At 46.2% G+C, this 25,480-nt stretch overlaps 2 protein-coding genes across 2 annotated transcripts; one reads left to right on the top strand and one right to left on the bottom strand.

The window, feature by feature from the left end:
* Positions 1-7,266: 7,266 nt before the first annotated feature.
* On the top strand, positions 7,267-18,433 carry RMND5B (required for meiotic nuclear division 5 homolog B (S. cerevisiae)). The gene is made up of 9 exons (XM_006873442.1): positions 7,267-7,413; positions 13,532-13,677; positions 13,800-13,940; positions 15,376-15,476; positions 15,679-15,845; positions 16,731-16,896; positions 17,941-18,043; positions 18,133-18,287; positions 18,370-18,433. The coding sequence occupies exons 1-9, from the start codon at positions 7,275-7,277 to the stop codon at positions 18,431-18,433; spliced, it is 1,182 nt and encodes a 393-aa protein (XP_006873504.1). The 5' UTR covers positions 7,267-7,274.
* A 1,918-nt stretch (positions 18,434-20,351) lies between these two features.
* NHP2 (NHP2 ribonucleoprotein) lies at positions 20,352-25,455 on the bottom strand. Its single transcript, XM_006873441.1, has 4 exons — positions 25,250-25,455; positions 25,110-25,179; positions 21,081-21,186; positions 20,352-20,477 (listed from the first exon to the last, which is right to left on the bottom strand). Exons 1-4 carry the CDS (start codon positions 25,407-25,409, stop codon positions 20,352-20,354), a joined length of 462 nt encoding a protein of 153 aa, XP_006873503.1. The 5' UTR covers positions 25,410-25,455.
* Between the last annotated feature and the right edge of the window lie 25 nt (positions 25,456-25,480).

Genomic DNA, 25,480 nt, shown 5'->3' with positions numbered 1-25,480 from the left:
ACTAAATTAGTGGGGGGACAGCCGTTTCTCCATTTTGAAGTAAAACAAAAAAGAAAACCTACAAAGCAACAAAAAACTCCAATGAGGACAGATGAACAAAATCAACTATGTCATAAAGCTTGATGCACAATGAAAAGTAATAGAAAACCAAGATGGAAAGACAAGGGAAAGCTTCAACAAAGTTAATTGTCTTAAGTGAACGAGCTGTGAGGCACAGCTCACATCCAGCACTGCTGAACACTGAGCGGAAACTGGAAAGCCAGAAGCGTTTGCAAAAGCCTATGAGATGCTGTGGGGCCTCTTAGCCCCCAGGCAAGGCTCACTCAACTCCACGCCTCCACAGCTCCTGGTGCGTCTCGGACCACCCAGGCTCTGGGTGCCAGTCTTTCTGGGTTAGCTTCTAAGTTGAGCTTTGGACGCCTTTCTCTCTACCGGACTGAAAAGTTTTTGAGAAGTTTCCCAATGCTTTAGCTCTCTTGGAGTATGTTTGAGAAACTTCTGTGTTCCAAGCATATGGATGTTGGGGATACAGCAGTGATAAGGGAAGTCCCAGCTATGCTGTAACTTTTACCCTAGAAGGGACTAGGGACAGGGAGGCAGAACAAACACAAAAGATCACTTCAAGTCAAATGCTATAAAGAACACAAAACTGGACTGTGCAAGGTTAAGGGTGCTTTTTTTTTTTTATTTTTTGTAATAGGGAAGAAGGTGGTGGGTTGAAGAGAAGGATGCCATGAAAGTAGGGAAAACGGACTGAGCCTTTTCTCTTGGCCTGTGTTTAGGTCCTTGGGGCAGGTGGGAGCTTCTCTGCTTCTTCCCTCCAGAGCAGGGACCTGGAGGCTCAAAGATTCAATAATAGCCTAGGCTTGGGGTCCCCTCTTCCCCTCCCCCTTCCTAACCCTTCACTCTCCCTCTTTAGGGCAGATTTGCACACACCATCACCACTACCACCAAGGAGAGCAACAAAGGGAGGGTGGTCCAGCAGGGACTGACCACAAAGGGAAGGTGTGGTCTGGCAGTAGAACCCAATTCTACATTTGGGGAGGTTAAGTATGGGCATAGGACATCAGCAAGGTTGGGGGACACACAAAGAAGGACTTCTCCTTTCAACCTCAATTACTATTTCAGAAAGGGCCTCGAGGAGCCATCATGGGGGAAAATCTCACTGTTAGGTATAGTCTTGAATTTGAATTTAGGGTAGAGGCGGAAGTTGGGAGTGGAATAATAACATTTGTATTTAGGACTTCAGAGCTCTCATTCTCTCCCACCTGCAGAGGGTAGGCAGTTGAGTGGATGGAGCCAAGGAGTCCTGGTGTGGGGCTGTGATGTTTTTCCTTGGTCCCTCTTGCAATAGTCGTCACTTCTCAGTCACACATGAACAATAAGCATTCACTTAGAATCTCTTTATTGCAAAGCAAAAGTGCACTTCAGAGAGAGAAGTGGGTCTGTCTCTGAGAGTGGAGAAGATCTTTTGGGGTTAGGGTGCACTGGTCTATAAAGGTATGGTGTCTCTTTCTCCAGGGGTGGGCTATTGTTGTTGCTAAGTGCTGTCGAGTCGGTTCCGACCCATAGCGACCCTGTACAGGGTTTCCGAGGGTGTAAATCTTTACGGGAGTAGAAAGCCTCATCTTTCTCCCGCGGAGCAGTTGGTAGTTTCGAACCGCTGACCTTAAGGTTCGCAGCCCCATTCCTAACCACTACGCTACCAGAGCTATAATACATATTAATTAGGAGGAGTGGTATGCTGAATACTCATGGTTTTATGAGTAAAGGAGCATAGACATCTTGGAAATGGGGTGACTTCTGCAGTTGTCAGCTTTAGGCGCTATCTTTGTGGGTCCTCTGCCTGCGGCCAGATGCTTCTATCAGGGTTTCAGGTTCTGCTATCCTTATCTCTGTCTCCAGGCTATTCTTCTCAATATTAGCATCCTTGTTGCACTTGAGAAGTTCTCCCTGCTTTCAGGGGAAGTCAGGGTAAGAGAGGCCCAGAGCCGCAGGGGTCCTAACTTGTCCCTGACAGTGCTGCGAATTAATATCCTGGACTATTAATGCGCTGGACTACAAGGTCGGTTTGAACTGCAAGGTGTGCGGTTCAAGCTCACCAGCTGCTCCTAGGATACCCCATATAGGGTGGCTATGAGTAAAAATCGAGTCGATGGCACAAAACAACAGCAACAACATGCACCCCAGTAGTTCAACCACTGTCCCATGTACTCCCCGCCAGAGAACTAGTGGCTCTACCCGATTCCTGTCAATCGATGGGGAGGGGCTGGACCGGGTCAGCCAGCGAGACTACGTTCTAGGAAGAGCTCCAGGCGAGCCCCGACTGCAGGAGGCGGGCCTTCCTCCGGTGCCTCCTGGCTCCTGTGGACGACTCCACTCTCGGCGCGCGCTGAAGGGGGAAACTCGGCTTTCAGGCGGAAGTGCTCGGTCTCTGCGGGGAAAGCCACCCCTTAGTGAAACCGCGAGTGGGCGAATCCAGCCCCGGCGGATCAACCGCCGCGACTTCCGGTTCCGATGACAGCTGCGCCGGAAGCCAGGGCCGGGGCTGCAGGACGAGGTGAGAGCGGGCGGGGTACTGGACCTGGAGACGCAGGCCGAGGGCGGGGCGTGCCGGGCTGGTGGAGGTGGGGGGCTCGGTACGGAACCCCTCTGCCTGGCTTCCAGGCCCTGGCCTTCTTCAGGAAAACCTTCTCCTTACTAAGCCTTCACATCATCTGCTTTTGGGCTTGTTCTCTTCCCAGTGGTCATCCCCGTAGGGATTTGGAGACTGAACAGACTAATAGGACCTGAGCGCCGCCTCGAGGACTCTTAGCTTCTTGGGTAGTCACTCAGATTCGGTCGTCGTATCGTCCTAGTGGGACCACGTAGGTAACACAGTATGGGCTGTGGTCTAGGCAGAGCACTTGAGCAGGGATTTTTGAAGGATGAGTAGAGGAGTTCATCAGTCATTTACACATTAATACAGAGGAAACTCCCAGTAGGGACTGTTATCTTGGGGAAATGGTAGGTTTTTTCCGCCCTTCCTCTAGTTTTGGTTACTGAAAGAAAGAAAGATTTGAAACTTCATACAGGGATGTGATGAAGAAAAGGGGACTGTTTGATAGGGTGACTGTTGTGGGGGCTGGGCGGATGGGGCAGCATTAACGCTGTGGTTTAGAACAGCTCTGAAGAAATGACTTTCGAGTTTAGTCCCAAATAAGGTGCCAACCATGGGAAGATCTGGGGGAAGAGTGTTCTAGGCAGAGGGAACAGTTAGTACAAAGGCTCCCAGACAGAAATAAACTTGCTGTCACCAAGGACAAGAAAGGCTCGTATGTCCATAGTGGTGAGTAAGGAAGGACTGAGGGTGGTAGGAGATGAGATTGGAGAGGTGGTTGGGGGTTGACCCACAGAACCTTGTAGGTCCTACAAAGGATTTTATTCTAAGTATAATGGGAAGCTGTTGGGCTTTTAGCAGAGGAGTCATGTGTAGGATAGAGAATGAATGGGAGTGAAGAGTAGCAAAGTGGAAGAATTGGGTCAATAGAGCTTGCCCAGTTCTGTGTCAGACAAAGAGGATTATCCTGTGATTTGTTTCAGGGTGCTGAAGACTGAGAACCCCCATGCCTGTCTTGGTGGAGATTTTAATATTTCACTCATATCTCTTGTTCCCCAAGCCCACAGGTTTGAGCTCAGGCCTTCTAGGCCAAGGGTTGAGGAATGGATGCAGCCAATTTAATCAGCAAATGTTTATTGAGGCCCATGGGGGTCCAGGCCCTGACTGGGCCTTAAGGAGGAGGGAAAGAAAAGAGTCTGGATTCTAGTCCTGAGCTCACAGTTTTCTAGGAAGGTAGACATGTAAACAGGATTACTGCAGCCAAGTGGTGTAGACTCAGATGTATGTGCTGTGGATGCACTCTCAGAGGTTCGCCAGAATGAATGAATGAATGAAGCAGGCCAAGAGGCAGATTTCATTGAGGACTTGATGAGATTTCATTGAGAGCAAATGATGTATATTCTGTGTTCTCCATGCTGAGAAATGCAGAGGGCACTCTAACACAGGAACAACTTGTGCCAAGGAAACAAGTGTACAATTACATGTCAAGCCTTGTATGTCAAGCGGTGGCAGGTTTTGAACCAACTGATGATAGAATCTGATGTGTGTTTTAGAGGTATCACTCTGATGGATCATTTCTCTACATGTAAAACTTTGAGGAGGAGAAAGAGGGCCTAAGACCTTCCAATCAGCAACACTTGTATCAATCAGATTTTTTTGTCAAATACATGCGCGTGCATACTTGGACATCCTTGCACCTAGAGAAGATGATAGAATGTGATTCATACAGTGGCTCACTTTCCACAGACTGAATTAGCCTCCTGAGCTTTTTGGATGGAATACCCCCAAGCCATTGTTTTTGCAGTTCATTGACTTAATTTTTAAAAATTTTTATTGAATTTATTATACACCTCAGTTCATGGCATGTATAATCGATCCCACATTTCCTGCCCTAGCTTTTTCATATAATTTCAAGATGTTGACTTGGGTTTCCTTTGATAATCTGAGTGTCAGTTGATATCTGACAGGGTCAGGCTATGTTTGCCTTTGGGGACCTTTCCTGAGCCACATTTATTTTCTGGTAAATTGTCATTCTGATTCCTAGACACTCTTGACAAACATTCTTTTGCCTTGCCATCTTCCTCAGTCAATCATTCTCACAGGCTCCATCGTTAGTTTCCTGTTTCTGACCATAATTAATGATAGCTATAAATGGAGTCCTGGTGTGGTGCTGTAGGATAAGCACTAGCAAGGTCGGTTTGAACTGCAAGGTTGGCGGTTCGAACTCACCAGCCACTCCTTGGGAACTCACCAGCCACTCCTAGGAAATCCTATACAGGGTCACTATGAGTTGAAACTAACTTGAAGGTGCTTAACAACAACAACCTAAGCATTGCACTGCTAACTGAAAGGTCAGTGGTTCGAACCCAGTAGCCTCTATAGGAGCAAGATTTACAGCCTCCAAAATCCTTTGAAGCAGTTTAACTCTGTCCCATGAGGAGCTCGGTAGTGTAGTGGTTACGAATCGGGCTGCAAACCTTAAGGTCAGCAGTTCGAAACTACCAGCTGTTCCTTGGGAGAAAGATGAGGATTTCTACTCCTGTAAAGATTTACAGCCGTGAAAACCCTGTACAGGGTCGCTATGAGTCAGAACTGACTCCACAGCCCATGATGACGATAAGGTCACTGGAGTCCTGGTGTGGCGCTGTGGGTTAATGCGCTGCACTGCAAAGTCAATTTGAACCTAAAGGTCAGCAGTTCAACCTCACCAGCTGTTCCTCGGAAACAGGGTCATGTGGGTCAGAACTGACCCCTATATGGGGTCATTGTGGGTCAGAACTGACTCGATGGCATTTAACAGCAACAATATAGGGTGACTATGAGTTAAAATCAACTCGAGTTGATTTGGTTTGGTGTACACTCCCTTTTAGTCTCTGGTGACATAGGGACTGTCATTGGGTCCTGACAGTTCCATGCTGCTTATCATGCCTGCTGTCATTTCTTAGCTCCTCCACTTACCAGTGTGTGACTTCAGGCAACTTCTTTTATCTTTCTGTGTCTCATTTCTTATTACAGAGTGGGCTTAATAATGGCACCCATAGTATTTTTGTGAGAATTAAGTAAATTAATTAATACTTGCAAAGTTATTAGAGAAGTGCCTAGCACATAATAAGCACCTACTAAAAGTTAGAAATTCCTAGGTAGCACAAATGATCAGGTACTTAACTAGTAGCCAAAAGGTTGGTGGTTTATATCCACCAGGCCTGGTGCTATGTTTCCAAAAGGTCACAGTCTTGAACACGTTGTGGAGCAGTTCTACTCAGCACACCTGGTTTGCCAGGAGTAAGAATCGACTAGACAGTAATCGAGAACTGTTATTGTTGTTGTTAGGTGCCATCAAGTCGGTACCAACCCATAGCGACCTTAGGCACAGCGGAACGAAACACTGCCCTATCCTGGGCCAACCTCACTACTGTTGTCACGCTTGAGTCCATCGATGGTGCCACTTGGCCAATCCATCTTGTTGGGGGTCTTCCTCCTTTTCTCTGACCCTCCACCTTACCAAACATGATATCCTTCTCCAGCGACTGGTCCCTCCTGACAATATGTCCAAAGTATGAGAGACGAAGTTGGCCATTGATAATAGCAATAACAATAATAATTATAATATTGTTTTAGACATATAAATCCCTGTTATATTTTTATTAATAATGGCACACAGTCAATCATAAAATATTCGTTCAAGGGTCAGGGAAGAAAGCATATTTCCTGGGCAGCATGATTGCCATCAGCTATAAGGAAGCAGCAGTCAAGAGATCAGACGACGTATTGCATTGGGCAAATCTGTTGCACAGGAACTTTTTAAAGTGTTGAAGAGCAAAGATGTTAGCTTGAGGACTAAGGTGCGCCTGACTCAAGCCATGGTATTTTCAGTAACCTCATATGGATGTGAAAGCTGGACAGTGAATAAGGAAGATCGTAGAAGAATTGATGCTTTGAATTGTGGTGTTGGAGGAGAATACTAAAAGTGCCATGGGCTGCCAAAAGAACCAGTAGATCTGTTTTGGAAGAAGTGCAGCCAGAGTGCACCTTAGAGGCCAAGATGGCTAAACTTCGTCTCTTATACTTTGGACATATTGTCCGGAGGGAACAGTCGCTGGAGAAGGATGTCATGCTGGGTAAGATGGAGGGTCAGAGAAAAAGAGGAAGATCCCCAACGAGATGGATTGGCCAGGTGGCATCATGGATGGCGTCAAGTGTGGCGGCGGTAGTGAGGTTGGCCCAGGATCGGACATTGTTTTGTTCTGCTGTGCATGAGGTTCTGACTCGATGGCACCTGACAACAACAACAACATAAGGAGAGAGGCATAAAGACCCTGGAGGTCATTTCCTGGCCAGTGCTCCTGTCTGTTAGGGAGACAATGGCTGCAGGTGGAGATGACAAGTTCAAGACTGACGGTACTGATAGGAATGGGAAGAGAATCTGGGTTCAGGTGAGACTGAGAAAATCTCAGTGGTCACCCTTGGACACAGGGTTCTTTTGGGGATCGTTTATATTCTTGAGGTTTGACAGCTGGCTAGATTTGAATGTTTTAAAGGAACATCTGACTTCATCTGATCTCATTTCAAGTCCCATAGGTAGAGGGCTGGGGAAGAAAACCAACCCTCACCAGTATCTGAAGGTTGTCCGTGGAGCCTGACACAGCTGACCCCTGCCTTCTAGGCAAAGGCCACCATGGAGCAGTGTGCATGCGTGGAGAGAGAACTGGACAAGGTCCTACAGAAGTTCCTCACCTACGGGCAGCACTGTGAGCAGAGCCTGGAGGAGCTGCTGCACTACGTGGGCCAGCTGAGGGCTGAACTGGCCAGCGCAGGTGGGTGTCCACCCTCTCAAGAGCCACTTGGTGACTAGGTTCTGGCAGGATAATGATTAAGACATGATACAATGATACAAAGCTGGTAAGTGCTGTCAAGTTGGTTCCAACTCTTAGCGAACCTGTATAAGGCTTCTGAGGAGCAGCAGATGGGTTCAAACCAACAATCTACGTTTAGCAGTTCAGTGCTTATTTCTTCAATACCACACCAGGACTCCACATGGATCCCTATTGTTGTTGTTGTTGTTAAGTGCCTTTGAGTCGGTCCCAACTCATAGCAATGCTGTATAGGGTTTCCAAGGAGTGGCTGGTGAGCTTAAACTGCTGGCCTTATGGTTCAAGTGGACCTTGCAGTCAGCACATTAAACCGCAGCACCACACCAGGACTCCACATTGATCTGTGGGCCTCCTCAAAAGGGAGTAATAGAAGTCTCTGAGCCACTTCAAAAGCCACCTAAAATTGGGAACTTACCTGAGATTATTTTCCTTTCAATTTTATTGTTCATTTTACTTCTTAAAGCCATTTTTTAAACATTGTAAAATAACTACAATGTTACAGAAAAGTCCCAAGAATAACAACCAAAAAAACCCAAAAACCCGCTGTCATCTTGACTCATAGTGACCCTATAAGACCCTAGGTTTACGAGACTAAACATCTTTACAGGAGAGTCTCATCTTTCAATGACAAATAGTGTAAAGAACTCAAATGTATCCTCATCCACCCGTATACACATCCAGATTCACCAACTGTGACTGTTTGGCAGAATTTGCTTTATCATCCTCTTGTATACTGTCATTGTTGTTTAGCTGTGTGAAAGCAAGTTGCCGACTTTGTGTCCCTTTGCTCCTTTCAGTGTGTATTTTCTAAGGTTAAGGGCATTCTTTTATAAAACTACAGTATAGTTACTGAAATCAAGGCATAAACCATTGATAGGATATTATCTAATGAATACAGTTCGTATTTCATTTTTTACTATTCTCCCAATACATTTCATAAAGTAATTTACTTTTACTTTCCAGTCCTGGATCATGCACTGCATTTAGTTTTTTGTTTCTCTTTAGGTTTTTAATTTAGGCCAATTCCTCTGCCCACCTTTTCCTTCCATGACAGTGACATTTTGAAACATAAAGTCAATTATTTTGCAAAACAACTCTCCACTTAGATTTGTCCGATGCTTCCTCATGATTAGATGCAGGTTTTATGTATTTTCGGGTGGGCTGGAGTACTTTTGAAGTGATATGTTCATCTCAGTTCTTCATATTAAGAAGCACATACTGTTGACTTGTTCTATTATCAGCGATGCTAACTTTGGTCATTGGTTAAGATGATGTATGCTTGGTTCCTCTACCATAAATTATTATTTTTTCTTTGTTATTAATAAGTAATTTGTGGGAAGATACTTTGAGACGATATAAATATCTTACTTGTCATCAAACTTCAACCCACTAATTTTAACACCCATGATGATTCATTTCTAAATCAAATATTACTATACTGGTTTCAACATGGTGATTTTTCCCTGCTTAATCTTTCCTTGCACATTGTTTAGGTGGCATTCTACTGTAAGGAAGAACTCTCCATTCACCCTTATTTATTGCTTGATTATCAATTCCGACTTGAAGATTCTTATTTTACTCACTGGGTTATTTATTTTGGTGTAAATTGTGCCAGATTTGACCAAAGGGCACTCCTTCAGCCTGGTTCCTATATTATTTTTTGTTGTTGTTAATTGAGATGAAATTCACCCTTATTAAAGTGTACAGTCATTGCTTTTTAATATAGTTACAGAATTATGCAACCATCTAATTTCAGAACATTTTCATCATCCCAAAAAGAAACCGTGTATCCATTAGCAATCACTTTCCATTCCTCCTTCCCCCTGCAACCCCCTAGCTACCACTAATCTACTTTCTGTCTGTTTCAGATTTGCCTATTCTGGGTAGTTCATATACATGGAATCATACAATATGTGACCTTTTGTGTCTGGTTTCTTTTACTTAGCAGAATGTTTTCAAAGTTCAGCCTTGTTGTATGACCAGATAAGATTCCATTGTACTCATCTGGATGTACCACATTTTATTTATCCATTCTTCTGTTGGTGGACATCTTCTGTTGTTGCCACCATCTGGCTATTGTGAATGGTGCTGCTGTGAGCATACGTGTTTATGCTCCTGGATGAACATTAATTTTCCTTTCTCTTGGGTGTATGCTTAGGAATAGAAATGTTAGATCATACAGTAATTCTGTAGGAGTGTAGGATAAGCATTGGATGGTTCGAACCCAACAGCTATTCCATAGGAGAAAGATGAGGCTTTCTGCTCCCACAAGATTTACAGCCTTGGCAACCTTATATGGGGTTGCTATGAGTGTCGGAACCGACTCAATAGCACTTAACAATAAAAATAGCAATTTTATGTTTAGCTTTCTTAGGAACTGCCAACCTGTTTCTAAAGAGTCTGCACCATTTTGGATTCCCACCAGCAATGTGTGAGGGTTCCAATTCTTCATATTCTTGTCAACACTTGTTATTGTTTATCTTTTTTTATGATAGCCATTCTAGTAGGTGTGAGAAGCCCTGGTGGTGCTGTAGGATAAGTACTGGACTGCTAACCACAAAGTTGGCAATTCAAACCCACAAGCCACTCTGCAGGAGAACGCTGACGCTCTGTTACTCCTAAGAGTTTTAGCTCTTATATTTATGCCGTTGATCTATTTTGAGTTAATTTTTGTATACGGTATGAGGTAAAGGGCCAGCTTCATTCCTTTGCACATGGAGATATGGTTTTCCAGTTTATTATTTCCTATGCCCTCCCAGCGTTTGAAAACAAACAAACAAAAAAACCACTTCTCTACTTCTGGTACAGTAAGATGTTCCTTTCTCCAAGGAACCCTGGTTCCTTTAGAGTGGGGGATGGTATTTGGAAACCAAGATCTGGGTTGCTATTGGATGTCATCGTTGCTAGGTTCTTTTAGTAGAAAAACTTCCTTATTTTTATCTTATCTGTTTATCTACCTATTTAAACATTTAATCTATTTCAAACTATGAGTTCATACTGATACCTCCAATTCCAATCCAGTATCAATTGATTCTTCCTAGACTTTCCCCCATTCCAGTTATATCTCCCTTCAAAGCAGTATGAAACCTGACTACCAATATCATCAGTATATTTTCTCATTTGTTCTATTTCTATGCAGTACATGCTATGTGATGTTTAGTGCCCTCAAGTTGGTTCCAACCCATAGCGACCTTGTATAGGGTTTCCACGGAACAGCTGATGAGCTTGTGAATTATGCCCAATACCACTGAGAAAAAGCAAATCTACTAGTTGTATTTTATAATTTTTTTAAAACTTTTTATTGTGAATTGAAGGTTTATAGAGCAGATCATCAATTTTACACTCAGCAGTTCATATACTTTGCTTCTTTACATGGTTGCAATCCCCTCCATGCCCCAACAGTTAACAGCATTCACTTTAACCGCTGCATTCCTCCCTGTGCCTCCTGCCACCCCCATCTTTCCTCTATCAACCTCCTCCGGTTGTATATTGTATAATACTTATTTTTGAAGAATATATGTACATAGAAAAACTTATACGTTCAAAAAAGAAATAGTGAAAAGTGAATGTCCTTTTCACCGCTGACTCCCAGTTCCTAAGTGTCTGGCCCTAAAAGCTACCCTTGTCCCTAGTTTCTCAGGTGTCTTCACAGATAACATCTGTATGAACACATAGTGATTTAAGCCTCAGAAACTCAGGGGAGAAGTTCTGCCCTGTCATATAGGATCACTATGAGTCAGCACTGACTTGATGGCAGTTGGGTTTTTTAATTGCTGAGAATATACACAGCAGAATATATGCCAATTCAACAATTTCTTTGTAAATTTAGTTATAATGCTTACATTCTTCAAGTTATGCAACATTCTCACCCCCCTTTTCTGAGTTGTTCCTTCCCCAGTAACCTAAGCTCTCTGCCACCAAAGTTTTCTATGTAGTGTTTTGAATTGCTGTTATCAATTTGATCCTGTATGATCACAAGATTTTTTCTAAAAAAAAAAACCAAACAAACCACAAAGCATAGCATAAAATACATACTTTCCTTCACCTTGATGGTTTTTCTTTCGCCTAAACAGTGTCTTTGACAATGTTCTACATCAGCACATAGAGTTCTGCCTCATTCTTGCTCATGGCTGCCCGACATTCCATTGTATGGCTGTGCCGTGTTACAATAAATGCCCAGGTTTCCTTGCTGTTTATTGATAGCATTTGTTAGCTGCATGAGTTAAAAACATTTTTTCCTTGCTGGTCAGACACGTTCATGTGCAGCTCTCTGTGCCCTTGGTTTAAAAGATACTATGTTTTGACTGAAGTGTGTTTACTGGGAGACTAGGTTAGATATGGAATTGCTGAACTAATAATAGTCAGTGGGGTCCTCTTGAGAAGGGGATTTGGGACATTCTAGATTCAAAGGCTTTGGTTTCCTGAGATTAGACGGGGATGTGACCAGGGAATGTGCACATTGTACCCCTCTAACCTGGCAGTGTAGCAGATGGTGAGGAGTGAGTAGAAGCTGGGGTTATGCAGGGCAGTGCTGCTGCTGGAAATGGAGTTATCATTGGATTTCTGCCCTGCCTCCCTTGAGTGGGTGGTGGCCTGACCAACGTCTCCTGTCAGAACTCATTCAGTTACAGGTGACAGAAGCCCAACTCAGGCTGGCTTAAACAAAGGGAAATGGATTCAGTGACAGTGGATCACGTGTCCAGACCTCCCGTCTCCAGGTGCTCACATGGTACCCGGCATCTTTGCTCGTCTCACTTTTGCGAGGCTCCACTCAGAGATTTTTGTCTGTGTAGCAGCTGGACAGAAAGAGCATTTTCTTCATGGCTTCCAGTCTCAGAGCTCAATGCTCACTGACCCTCTTGGGTCTTGTGCCCTTCCCTTCACCCAGGCGCTGACACTGAAAGAGGCATAGTGCTGGACCGGAAGAAGGGATGGTGCCCTGCTTCCCTCCTCTCTTCCAGGCCCCATGTGCTCTAGCTTGGCCATGGGGGTACAAACCACTGTACACTCAGCATCCTGAGTCAGAAATGTCCCTGAGCTTCCCTGGCAGGCCCCAGGCCTGTCTTGTGTCCTTTAGTTAATAGGAGATATTGATGTGTAGACAATGGTTTATGATTCAGAGCCTTTCATGTGTTATCTGACCTAAGATAATCTGGATCAGCCTAGCATGGTGATGAGAAGCCCAGGCTTTAGATATGTCACTGCTATGTGTTCTGGGCCAATTGAGAATCCTCAACTGTAGAACTCTGGGATACTAGGAGTATCCACTGCATGGCATGGTGCTGAGGGTTCAGTGAGCTAAAATACCAGGAGTATTTAACCCATGTTTATGTTAGCTGCTGTTGAGTCAGCTCCCAACTCGTAACACCTGTATACACAACAGTATTATATCATGTGAGCCACAGGATGGTCGAATGCCAGGCCTTTCTAGTCTGTCATAGTTTGGAAGCTCCACTAGAGCCTGTGCAGCGTCACAGCAACATTCATTGATAAACAAGTGGTGGCTACTCATGAGATACATGGAAAGTGATAATCTCACCACTGAACTGCCCTCATTAAAGCTATAGACCAAAAAAACAAACCAAACAGTTGCCCATTGAGTAGATTCCAACTAATGGCAATCCATGTGTGCAGAGTAGAACTGCTCCATACGGTTTCCAATGGCTGTGAGCTTTTGGAATCAGAGTTCCAGACCTTTCTTCTGAGGTGCCTCTGTGTAGCTTTGAACCACCAACCTTTTAGTTAATAGTTACATGCTTAACCTTCTGCACCACCTAGGACCCCAACCATCACAACAATCTACAAGGCCAGTAATATTGCCCCCTATTTTATAGATGATGAAATGAAGGTTCAGAGAGAACTGGGTTGCCCTAAGCCATGCAGTTCAAAAGAAGCAGGACCAGAAATAGAATCTGTCCTAGGTATTCTAGTCCTGAGTTACAGCTGCCTGCCCGGCCACCACGCTGGTGGTTAGAGGAAGTAGAGACAAGGCCTGCTGTGGAAGTAGGTGCTCGAGTCAGCCTCCTCTGCATCCTGACTCAGTGCCAGCATTTCTACACAGCCCTCCAGGGAACGCCTCTCTCAGCTACCCTCTCCTTGGTGATGTCCCAGTGCTGTCGGAAGATCAAAGACACCGTGCAGAAACTGGCTTCGGACCACAAGGACATTCATAGCAGCGTCTCCCGAGTGGGCAAAGCCATAGACAGGGTGAGCATGTGGGCAGCCCCAGAACTGGGTCTGGGAAGTATGTGGAAGGCTGCTCTGCAGTTGGTGAGTCCAGGGGCTCGGCGGGCAGGCAGTCACAAGGCCCTGTATTTCATCCTTGTCAGAACTTTGACTCTGAGATTTGCGGTGTAGTCTCCGATGCAGTGTGGGACTCCAGGGAAAAGCAGCAGCAGATCCTGCAGATGGCCATTGTGGAGCACCTGTACCAGCAGGGCATGCTCAGTGTTGCCGAGGAGCTGTGCCAGGTAACGCCTGTGCTGCTTGACATGATCATTGTGTCTAAATCATTCTTATTGTTGTCAGTTACTGCCCAGTTGACCCCTGCTCATGGTGACCCCATGCACAATGAGACTGAATCATTGTGATCCATAGGATTCTCATTGGCTGATTTTCCTAAGAAGATCAACAGGCATTTCTTGCAAGTCCATCTTAGTTTTAAAGCTCCGCTGGATGTTGCTCAGCATCACAGCTACACACAAGCCAACAGTGACAGGCAGGTGGGGGCTGTGCATGTGTCCGGGATCAAGCCTGGGTGTGTTGTATAGAAGGTGAGAACACTATCACTCAACACCGCTGCCACCAATGACATCCCTGTTGTTTTTATGTTTTTGAGGAAAATAGACACAACAAAACAAAACCCATCCAACAAATTTTTATGTACATTTATTGACAATGGTTGCATTCGTCACTTGTGTCACTATCCTCCCTATCTATATCCCTATTGTTTCACCACCATTAACTTAAACTCTTTTCTGCTCCTCAAAGCTCTTGTCTGTGCTTTAGAGTTATTGCTGTCCATTTAAGCTCATATAGGTAACTCTTCAAAAGAACACACTGCTTAAGACGAACATTCTTCATTAAATGAGCTAATATATTTTGTTTAAAGATGCTTTTGTGGTATAGTTTCACTTCAAGGCTGAAAAGTTGTTTTCAGGCAATAGATTGGGAGTCCTTTCAGTATTGATCTTGTTGTTTTTGTAAGTACCGTCGAGTCAGTTCCGACCCATAGTGACCCTGTTTGGGTCTTAAGGAGTGGCTGGTGGGTTTGAACCACTGACCTAGTGGTTCAAACTGACCTTGCAATATCAGTATAGTCTGTTATTTTAAATAGATTTATTTTAGAAAGGAAATCAGTCTTTTTTTGTCATAAGTAGAAGGAACCCTTCTATTATATAATGAAGTCTGTTATATAATGAAATTAGTAATTTCTAGTTAGAGTTAGTTGTCAGCCAAGGGCCCCAGTTCAGGCCTGATACTAAAATATTTCTGTATTGTCTTTTTAATTAAAAAGGGTACTTAATAAAGGACAGTAGCACTTGTCAGGTGTTACGGACACACTGATGAATGTGTCAACGAGAATATACATTAATTAATGTGATCAGGACTGGCAAAGAACAGAAGGGGCATCATTTTTTCACCATGTTCGTGTTCCTCATTGCAGGGTTTGGGCCTGTCTCTAGCACCACGGTGGTGGGTGAGTTTTGTGGGCCACATTCAGGGACACGCAGCAAGCTGCAGTCTGCCTCCGCAAAATGAAAAGGGAAATGAGAGGGCCCAAATGGCTCCTGACACTAATCTTGCTCTCTCCAACCTGTTGTGGAGGATGAGGATTAATCACATGCAAAGTGCAGAATTCTGGAAACATTCTCCTCCAGTGGTGGGGCCTCTCTACCCTTGTAGGAATCAACACTGAATGTGGATTTGGACTTCAAACAGCCTTTTCTAGAGTTGAATCGAATCCTGGAAGCTCTGCATGAACAAGACCTGGGCCCTGCCTTGGAGTAAGGAGGTTGTTGGGGTGGGCCAGCTGCTGATCTCCCAGAGAGAATCGCTTTCTGCCCTGACTCCCAAGGGACAGGCTTGTGGTGATCTTCATTTCACCCAAATGTAACCTGACATGCCTCCGGGGGCCTCACATAGTTCTAGAAGCCCACTTAGGTCCCCGCTCTGCTGCCAGGCCTAACCTGACCCCTTTCTTCCCAGATGGGCTGTCTCCCACAGGCAGCGCCTATTGGAGCTCAACAGTTCCCTGGAGTTCAAGCTGCACCGCCTGCACTTCATCCGCCTCCTAGCAGGTGGTCCTGAGAAGCAGCTGGAGGCCCTCAGCTATGCCCGGCACTTCCAGCCCTTTGCTCGGCTGCATCAGCGTGGTACGTGCACGGAGTGTGGATGTGGGGGTTGAAGCTGCCAGCTCTGGCAGGTTTGTTGGGTTGCCAGTCCCACCCCCACATCCACCACAGGTCTGTGTAGATGCCCTCTCCGTCTGGAGACCTCCTTGGCCCCTCATTGCAAGATGAACTCAAGCTCCTTCCTTGTCTGCTTCTACCACACCTTTGAGTTTACTGTCAGGCCAGTCTCCTGCCACATACACACACTCACCCCAAACTTCTGCTGCCCACAATGTGCCAGGCCCTCCTGCCACTTTGCTTTAGCACATGCCTCTCCCTGTGCCTAGCAAGTTCCTGCCCGTTTCCATAGACTCAGCTCTGGCACTTCTGCGGCATCCTCCCCAACCTTCTTGTCTGACACGAGATTTCCTGAACCTGACTTTTGAGAGTCTGTCCCCAGGAGTAACCACCCACACTGTTATAGCTCTACTCATATGTTACATTTCAGTTTAAGTTGAAAAACCAAGCAAATGTTCTTAAATTCTTTAGCTAGCTAGTGCTGCTGCCTCCTGAAAAGTAGTGATCCTGAGGTCTGCTCTTATTAAAAGGCAGATTAGCTAGCATTGGTGAAAATAAGACATGGCTGCCAGCCTAGTATTTGCTCCTGGAAGCACCCGGAAGGAAGGGGAGATACAAGAAGGGGCTTGTTGAGGGATCCTGTTGGTTAATGCCTATCCTTGTCCCAAATGAGCAGGCCACTAGTGGTGCCCAGGCTGCCTTCCTGTCTGTGAAGGAGAGGCCCCTGGATGCCACCTCTCCCCTGGATTTTTTGGAAAACCAGTTCTGCCTGAGGGCACCGTAATCCCAGGCCTGCCACCCGTCAGGGGATGGGCCCCACCCTAAACTGCCTTCCTGGTTGCATTATAGAGATCCAGGTGATGATGGGTAGCCTAGTATACCTACGACTGGGCTTAGAGAAGTCACCCTACTGCCACCTCCTGGACAACAGCCACTGGGCCGAGATCTGTGAGACCTTCACCCGGGATGCTTGTTCCCTGCTGGGGCTTTCCGTGGAGTCCCCCCTCAGTGTGAGGTAGGACCCAATCCTGTGGGGGCAGCAAAGATGGGAGCATGCAGAGGGGTGCCCTGCAGACCCTGCTGGGTGCCAGGCATAGAGCTCAGTGCCTCCACAGACCCACTTAGGCTCTTAAGTCATTTTTGGAGATTGGAATTACCCGTTTACAAAGGAGCTAGAGTGAAAAGTGGTAGCCTCAGGTCCCCATGAGGTCAGTGGTAGCCAAGGTTCTCATTTTCTAAGGCCTCACTCGTTCTTTACGTAGGACTCTCCTGCAGGACACCTCTATTCTCACCACCTCATCTTTGGAAAGGACCACTCTCCTTTAGGCAGACAGGAGAGTGCCTGGGTAACGTTTAGAACTGTAGCTTGAGGCCTTTTACATTCTCTCTTACACAGCTTCAGTGACCTGAGGAGTTAGCCTCATTCTACAGATGAGGAAACCATGGTCAATATAGGACTAACTTGCCTAAAGCCTCATAGGGAATTTACAGGCAATGGAATCCTACTCTCTGAGCAGATTCTCCACTACAGTGGGTATTCATCACACAGACTGACTTTGAAATCTAATACCCCACCCCATTCCAATAGGAGCCTCCACTCTCTTTTACTTGTTATGCACTCAGGCACTTTAGATAGGATGGTTCCATGTTATGCAGGACTGCCCTATACATTACAGGATATTTAATATGCATGTTCCAGCCAGTAGCACCTCCCCCCCCCCACACACACACCATTCCTAAGTGCCCTCAATATTACTGTGAGTAAGGTTCTGGGTGACAACAAATAGGCCCATACAGGCAGGCTGGATTTCAGTCACACCAAAGATTTGTGAATGGAATGAGCAGACAGCTGCCTATGGATTTCCCTTTGAGTTCTCAAATCTAGAGTTAAATATACAAAACTATGTATGTGATAGAAGAGATTTTCAAAGACTGATTTGATCATAGGTCATGTTACAAAGCAATCCCAAGTCACCTGCTGATGACAGGGCATGTGGATCCTTGTGGGTCACAAGTCTCCCAAGGACTGAGCCCACCCAGCCCATTCTTTGTTCCTCAGCTTTGCCTCTGGCTGTGTGGCCTTGCCCGTGCTGATGAACATCAAAGCTGTGATTGAGCAGCGGCAGTGCACTGGGGTCTGGAGCCACAAAGATGAGCTACCGGTGAGGCCCAGTGAGGGCTGGGGGCAGAAGGGACTTAGGGAACCCAGCTAGGCAGGATGTGGGGCTCACCCTGTGCCTGGCCTCCCCAGATTGAGATCGAGCTAGGCATGAAGTGCTGGTACCACTCCGTGTTTGCCTGCCCTATCCTCCGCCAGCAGACGTCAGACTCGAACCCTCCCATTAAGCTCATCTGCGGTCATGTGATCTCCCGTGATGCACTCAACAAGCTCATTAATGGAGGAAAGTAAGTTCCCCATGGTTGGCTGCACCTGGGGTGGCCGTCCTGCACTGGTTGACCCGAGGCCTCCTTGGTTCTCCTTTTGTAGGCTCAAGTGTCCCTATTGTCCCATGGAGCAGAACCCAGCAGATGGGAAACGCATCATCTTTTGATTCCTGCCAGGAAAGAACTCTGTTGAAGGGCCTTTCACACTTGAGCCTTGGTTGGGTGGCTGGCTTCAGTAGTTTGTGTTCATTTCAGAGCACCGAACTGAAGTGGGTGGGGCAAGTCCCTTGGGGAGGGAGTGAGGAGGGAAGGAGGGAGGTGGACCACCCTATACTGACAGCTGGCTCCTCTGCAGGTGCAGGCAGACAGGGAGGTGCCAGCCACTGTCCTGCTCTATCCCTTCCTGTTAATATCTGCTGTTGACCTACTAGCTACTGATAGAGTAGCAAAGGACTTGGCCATCAGCAAACAGCTTTCCATGCTGGCCCTCAGCCAGACCCTTACTGCCATGCCAATGCCATGTCTCCTGTGGCCTGAGCCCATGGTTACCCAGTGGTGGCCACCCCTCCCCCTGTATACCACCATGACTGTATGTATCCTTCTCCCACTGTAAATAGTCCAAGTGAGAACTGAACATCATTGTTTTCTACCTACAAGTAAATATATTTGCAACCCTTCTCCTTAACTCTCCTGGCCTGCCCTTAGCTTCATTGCCAAGTGATTCAATCTACTGTCTACAAGATAGGAGCCCTGGTGGTGTTGGGGAATAAGCATTGGGCTGCTAATGCAGGGTCAGCATTTCAAACCTACCCACTGCTCTGAGGAAGAAAGATGGGGGTGTCTGCTCCTGTAAAGATTTAGAATCTCAGAAACTCTAAGGAGCAGTTCCAATCTGTCCTGTAGGGTTGCATGATTCAGAATTGACTCAGTGGCAGTGCGTGGGGTTCATAAGGTCCCCCAGCAAGGCCTCACTGCAGCTGTGACAGGAGTATGGTTGGCCTGTGCTCAGACAGAAAGTAAACAAGGCAGAAGTCGAAGGTTTTGAGGAAACACCTGGAGGATGCTAGACCAGAACAAGGTGCTTTTTACACATGGGGATCTTAATCCCTTCATATTGTCTGTCAGCATGAGGATTTAGGAAGATGACATGACTTGCACTTGAAGGTTTGTAGCCTGCAGAGGAGAGAGCTTGGAGCACAACCAGATCTGATGCCCAAGCCCACACCAGTTCACTCCAGGGCAGACCACTATGAGTACAAAGCGTTGGGTCTTCGACAATAAAAACAAGTACCTTTGGGTTTTTGACATTAAAAAGAGACCCTAAGTCTAAAGTTTCTGAATGAAGGGAGATCAGATTATCAGGGGCTATGACCCTGAACAACAGAGTTGATAGTCTGGGGTTTGGTGTTCAACTTCATGTCCCTATTTCAAGTTTACTGTCTAGGTAAGTAAACTGCTTCCTTAAGTTTCACAGTGACACTGAAGACTCCTGGCAGAAGAAGAAAGGTGAACACAGGTCATCTCTGACACAGGGGCTGCAGGTTTCTGTGAAGTGGGCTCTGTGCTCCACCACCTTGCCTTGCAGCTGTCAGCTCCCCACTTGGGAAGTGGGAGTTGCAAGCCGTGGGGGAGCAGAAGAGTTCATTCTCAGCTTAAGCCCAAGTACCCAGACCTGGGTAGCTGAGCCAAGTACTAAGCCCTTTTAGAATCCTTCAGGGGTTCTCTAGTGAGAACAACCACTTCCGCCCTTTCCTGCCTACCAACTCTGTGGCCCCACCAGCAGCTGCTGCTTTAAAAAAAAAACAAAAACAAAACAACAACAAGCCAACACCCACAGACTTACATTTTCATTTTAGCATTTACTTCCCCCACATCAAATTCTTGGAACTGTCTTTATGTAAGCACACCAGGAAACAGTGCTGGTTGAGAAGATGCTGGCGTTATCCTCGTGAAATAGCTATTGGAGCTGCCTGGGAAGAATACATGCCTCAGGCAACCCAGGAGATGCTGGCAGTGTGGGTAGCAGGTTGGCCCACTGCCTGCCCAATAGTATCCAAAGCAGGTGCCTGGTTGCTGCTGAGTCCTTCACAGTGGTGGGGGCAGGGCTTGGACCTCCTCAAAGCACTCATCATAGGCTTCCTGGTACTCCTCATGGGGCTTGACCATTATCACACAGGTAGGGCGCTTGGAGCCGGCTGCTGCTCCCAGATCCTACAGAGAAAGAGTTTGGCCACATAACCTATAAATAAGGAGTCACAAACTGATGGAGAAAGGCCCAATCTGGTCCACACACAGGTTCTGTTGAGTTCATACTATGTTTAAAACATTTCAAATTTTGTGTTTAAATAACTCAGCAAATTTTCAAGCCACAATATAGCAATACTGGCCTACATTCCCACCTGGGCAGTGACTGGGCTCTCAGTGACACAGGCAAGGCCTGTGTTCTCCAGCTGACCCCTAACCCCTATGACTCCAGACCTGGCCCTGCTATGGAAGGATAAGGACAGCTGTATGTAGCTCCCTAAATACCTGCCCTGAGCACCCAGCTAATGGGGCTAACATGGATAGCATTTCCATTTACAAAGCACCTTCAAGCATACCTTCCATTTTCATTCTTGCAGTTCAGAATAGGGATCCCATCCTGCTTGACAAGAAGGCAGCAGTAGTGCACAGAGGTAACTTATCGTAGCCTCAACAGGTGATAGTACTAAGAATGGGCCCAGGCCTGTCTGCACTACAGAGCTCAAGTGCTTTCCCATGAGGTGACCTCCTCCCCAATACTGACCAACATTAGCGGGGTCTTGTGCTCCTTACCGTTTTAGAGGGGATATAGACATAGGGCAAGTTCCGGTCCTCACACATAACTGGAAGGTGGCAGTATACCTCAACAGGTAGTGTGTCTCCTGCCAAAACCATGATACTGAAATGAAAAAAGTCATGGTTATCTCTAACTTGTTCTTTCCTTCAATTCAGCGTTAAGTGCTACCTCGTGGATAGGCCTTGGGAGTACAGAGAAAAATAAGATGGTCCTGTCCTCAAGACCCATGTATTAATGTGGGAATGTAGACCTCTAACACGGGTGCAAAACTGCATTCGGCTGAGCACATTTGAGGAGATGGTTTTTTTTTTTTTTTTCACCACAATTTGAACAGTATCTCTGACCCTAAGAAAGTTTAAGAACCCCTGAGCAGTAGAAGCTGACATGGCAGCATGATGGCACCAAGTGGTATAGTGCTGGGAGAGGTAACTGTGGTAGGGGCCACAAGGAGTAAGTAAATGCTCTGCTCTCCTTGGACACTCAGAAAAAGGCTGCCGCTAAGGAGGCAGTGCTTGAACTGAAGGCTAAAAGATAAATGTCATCAGGCAACCCCGGGGAGCAAGGGCACTAGGGATTAAGAACACATTTAAGGCTGAGAAGCAGAATGGGACCATGTATCTACCATAGGGGTTATTGGCCACCTCGCATGGAAAAAAAGGCTGAAGAGACTGAAAGGGGCCACTCCTGACTGAGGGCCTTTAGTGCTAAGACTAAAACATGGGCTCTGTCCCATAAGTGACAGGAACCACAAAGGATATGACAGTGAACTCCAGGCTTCCCAAGATTTGTCTTGGGGTTCTAGGCAACCTGAAGACACACAGAGAGTTTGTGACAGGAGTGGGTGACAGGAAACAAGCCTTTGTTCAAAATGCTGCTGTTGCATTCTTGGCCTCTTTGCAGGAACCTCCTCTTTAAGTGTTGATGTTTCTCACAGCCTGGTTCTTGGCTCTTTCTCTTTCAATCCGATCTCCCTGGCTGAAGCATCCAGAGCCATGACTTAAACTGCCGCCTATGTGCTGACAACTCTCAAATCTGCCCTTTCTAGACTGGTCCATCTTTCAAGCTCTAAGCCCTAAAGCCCATCTGTATGCTAGTTCTGCTGAGGGGTACTGTGGGCCAAGATGTGTATCTCAAAAAACTAAAACTAAATTTGTGATCTTCCCACACCAACCTGGCCCTCCCTTACTGTTGGTTATCTCAGTGAATGGCCCCAGGCCTGCTGTCCATTTGGTTGTTGTTAAGTGCCATCTAGTTAGTTCTAGGTTTGCCAAGGAGCAACTGGTAGGTTTGAACTACTAAACTTGAGGTTAGCAGTCCAGTGCTGACCCTACATCACTATACCATTTGGCTGGGTAAGCCAAGATCCAGAAGTTTTGTCAATACAGCCATATCCTAAATTCTCTCAAACCCACCCACTTTCATTTTCTCCTCCATTGCCAACCTAATCAAAATCTCTCCTCTTTCCCCCCAACCCCCTTCTTGCCTCTCTTAATCCTTTCTTCAATTGAAAAATGCTAAGGTAGAAATAGAATCAGGTAACTCCCTGGTTTTGATCCTTCAGTGGCCCCTAAAGATGCTTACCATGGTTCACAGGCCCAAGACAGCAAGGCCTCTGCTGGCCACTATCCTCCTGCCCTGCAGCCTTTGTACAGGCCCCTCTTCTGACTTGAACCACCTCTTCCAACCCCCTCATACCTCCATTAATTACTAGATCTCACTTCAAATGAAACTAAGACTCCCAATTGTACCTCAAATTCCCCAACCTTATTTATTTCTTGAGTACTTAGTGTGCCAGATAACTGGGGATAAAAATGGGGAAGGAGATTGATGGGAGATGGGCTATTATCAAATCTTATGGTTTGGCCTCTGTGGGATGTATCTGGAATAAAAATGTATATCCAAACTTCAAATTCGGATAAACTCCAGAAAATAAGCAGGGGTATGAAATCACTCACTGCATTTCCTTCATGGTTATCACAATTTGTAATTATGTTCTCATTCAATGTCACTGTATCCTTTAAAGCAGGGTGCTTGGCAAAACCATCAAAAAACAGGTGCTCAGTGAACGGGGTGCCATGGGCTAATGCATCAGACATCAAAGTCATCTGAACTACAAGGTCGGTGGTTCAAGCTCATCAGCTGCTCCTTGGAAACCCTATATAGGGTTGCTATGTGCTGGGATGGACTTGACGGCACTTAACAATAACAACAACAACAATGAAGGGGGAAGCGGGTGACTGTTAGGTGCCATTGAGTCGGTAGCGACTCATAAACAACCCTATGCACAACAGAATGAAATACTGCCCGATCCCGGGCCTACCTCACTACTGTTGCCAAGCTTGAGTCCATTGATGCTACCATATTGCCAATCCATTTTGCTGGGTGTCTTCCTCTTTTTCTCTGACCCTCCATCTTACCAAGCATAGTATCGTTCTCCAGTGACTGGTCCCTTCTGACAATATGTCCTAAGTATGAGAGATGAAGTTTGGCCATCCTGGCCTCCAACGAGCACTCTGGTTGCACTTATTCCAACACAGATCTGTTGGTTCTTTTGGCAGCCCATGGCACTTTCAGTATTTTCCAACACCATTTAACTCAAAAAACTGAATTCTTCTACAGTCTTCCTTATCCACTGTCCAGCTTTCGCATGCAGATGAGGTTATTGAAAACACCATGGCTTGGTCAGGAGCACCTTAGCCCTCAAGCTGAGTTCTTCAACACTTTAAAAAGGTCTTGTGCAGCAGATTTGCCTAATGCAGGATTTCTTTTGATTTCTTGACTGCTGCTTCTATGAGTGTTGATAGTTGCTCCAAGAAGAATGAAGTCCTTGACAACTTTAATCTTTTCTCCATTGTTAAGAATGTTGTTTACTGGTCCAGCGGTGAGATTTTTGTTTTCTTTACATTGAAATGCAATCCATACTGAAGGCTGTGTTCTTTGATCTTCATCAATAAATATTTTAAGTCCTCTTCATTTTCAGCAAGCAAGGTTGTATCATCTGTATGTTGCAGGTTGTTGTTGTTGTCATGTGCCATCGAGTCGGAACCGACTCATAGCGACCCCATGCACAGCAGAACGAAACAATGTTCGATCCTGGGCCAACCTCACTACCGCTGCCACACTTGAGTCCATCAATGATGCCACCTGGCTGATCCATCTCGTTGGGGGTCTTCCTCTTTTTCTCTGACCCTCCATCTTACCCAGCATGGTATCCTTCTCCAGTGACTGTTTCCTTCTGACAATATGTCCTAAGTATGAGAGATGAAGTTTGGCCATCCTGGCCTCCAAGGAGCACTCTGGTTGTACTTCTTCCAACACAGATCTGTTGGTTCTTTTGGCAGTCCATGGCACTTTCAGTATTCTCCTCCAACACCACAACTCAAAGGCATCAATTCTTCTACGATCCTCCTTATTCACTGTCCAGCTTTCGCATCCATATGAGGCTATTGAAAACACAATGGCCTGGGTCAGGCGCATCCTAGTCCTCAAGCTGACATCTCTGCTCTTCAACACTTTAAAAAGTTCCTGTGCAGCAGATATGCCCAGTGCAATTCGTCGTATTGCAGGTTGTTAGTGAGTCTCTAATTCATTCTGATCATAGCGTCCTCTGAGCTCGTGTAAATGACATACAAGTATCCGTACTAAGTGTTAACCTACTGCTTTGTTATCATCTCACATGAAGGAATCAATCCATCTGACTTTTACGTTATTAAGTGCCGTCGAGTAGGTTCCTACTCATAGCGACCCTGTATAGGGTTTTCCAGGAGTGGCTGGTGGGTTTGAGCCGCCGATCTTGTGGGGCTTAAACCAAAACCAAACCTTATGCTATCGAACTGATAGCTTCCTATTCAGGGTTTCCAGGCTGTAAATCTTTACAGGAGGGAGAAATTCTCATCTTTCTCCCGGGAAGCAGCTGGTGGTGGGTTTGAACTGCCGACTTTTCGGTTAGCAACCCAGTGCCTAATCCACAGCCACACCATTTTCCGTTTAGAAATACGAAACCCGGTGGGGAGGAGGAGTCTTACCCTTTTTCACCTTTGTTAATAAACTTCTGAACCTCCTTCACGCCGCGCCGAATCTGCTTCTGTTTCACCGCTGCAAAGACAGAAGAGTCAGTCGGAGGCTTCCGCCCACCACGCCTCCCGCGCCCCGGCGTCCGCCGCACCTTTCTTAATGCACTTGTAAAGCTTTCGCGTGAGGCGGCGGGAGGCCAGGGGCTGCGCGATGGGGTTCAGGTTAACCAACAGCTCATGGTAAGTGCGCTCTCCGCCGGACGCCTCCACCGGAGCCTCGGACCCATCGGGATCTGACTTTATTTTAGTCATTGCAGTGGCAATGAAACCTACAGCAGGCTTCCCGAAGGCGAACTCACGCGGTTAAGTGCTGCGGAAATTAC

The sequence above is a fragment of the Chrysochloris asiatica genome, unplaced genomic scaffold, assembly GCF_000296735.1.
Source record: "Chrysochloris asiatica unplaced genomic scaffold, ChrAsi1.0 scaffold00242, whole genome shotgun sequence".
Lineage (NCBI taxonomy): Eukaryota > Metazoa > Chordata > Mammalia > Afrosoricida > Chrysochloridae > Chrysochloris > Chrysochloris asiatica.
Note: the sequence above shows the minus strand (reverse complement) of the source record. Positions and strands in the feature narration are given on the sequence as shown.

What these genes read in the sequence shown, in the direction of transcription:
- RMND5B (XM_006873442.1), top strand. Translation starts at nt 7,275, where the DNA reads ATGGAGCAGTGTGCATGCGTGGAGAGAGAACTGGACAAGGTCCTACAG. An exon ending in GGCTGAACTGGCCAGCGCAG is followed by an intron (nt 7,414 to 13,531) that starts GTGGGTGTCCAC and finishes ATTTCTACACAG; the next exon opens with CCCTCCAGGGAACGCCTCTC. An exon ending in AAGCTCATTAATGGAGGAAA is followed by an intron (nt 18,288 to 18,369) that starts GTAAGTTCCCCA and finishes CTCCTTTTGTAG; the next exon opens with GCTCAAGTGTCCCTATTGTC.
- NHP2 (XM_006873441.1), bottom strand. Translation starts at nt 25,409, where the DNA reads ATGACTAAAATAAAGTCAGATCCCGATGGGTCCGAGGCTCCGGTGGAG. An exon ending in TTACAAGTGCATTAAGAAAG is followed by an intron (nt 25,180 to 25,249) that starts GTGCGGCGGACG and finishes CTGTCTTTGCAG; the next exon opens with CGGTGAAACAGAAGCAGATT. An exon ending in TCTATATCCCCTCTAAAACG is followed by an intron (nt 20,478 to 21,080) that starts GTAAGGAGCACA and finishes CTTTCTCTGTAG; the next exon opens with GATCTGGGAGCAGCAGCCGG.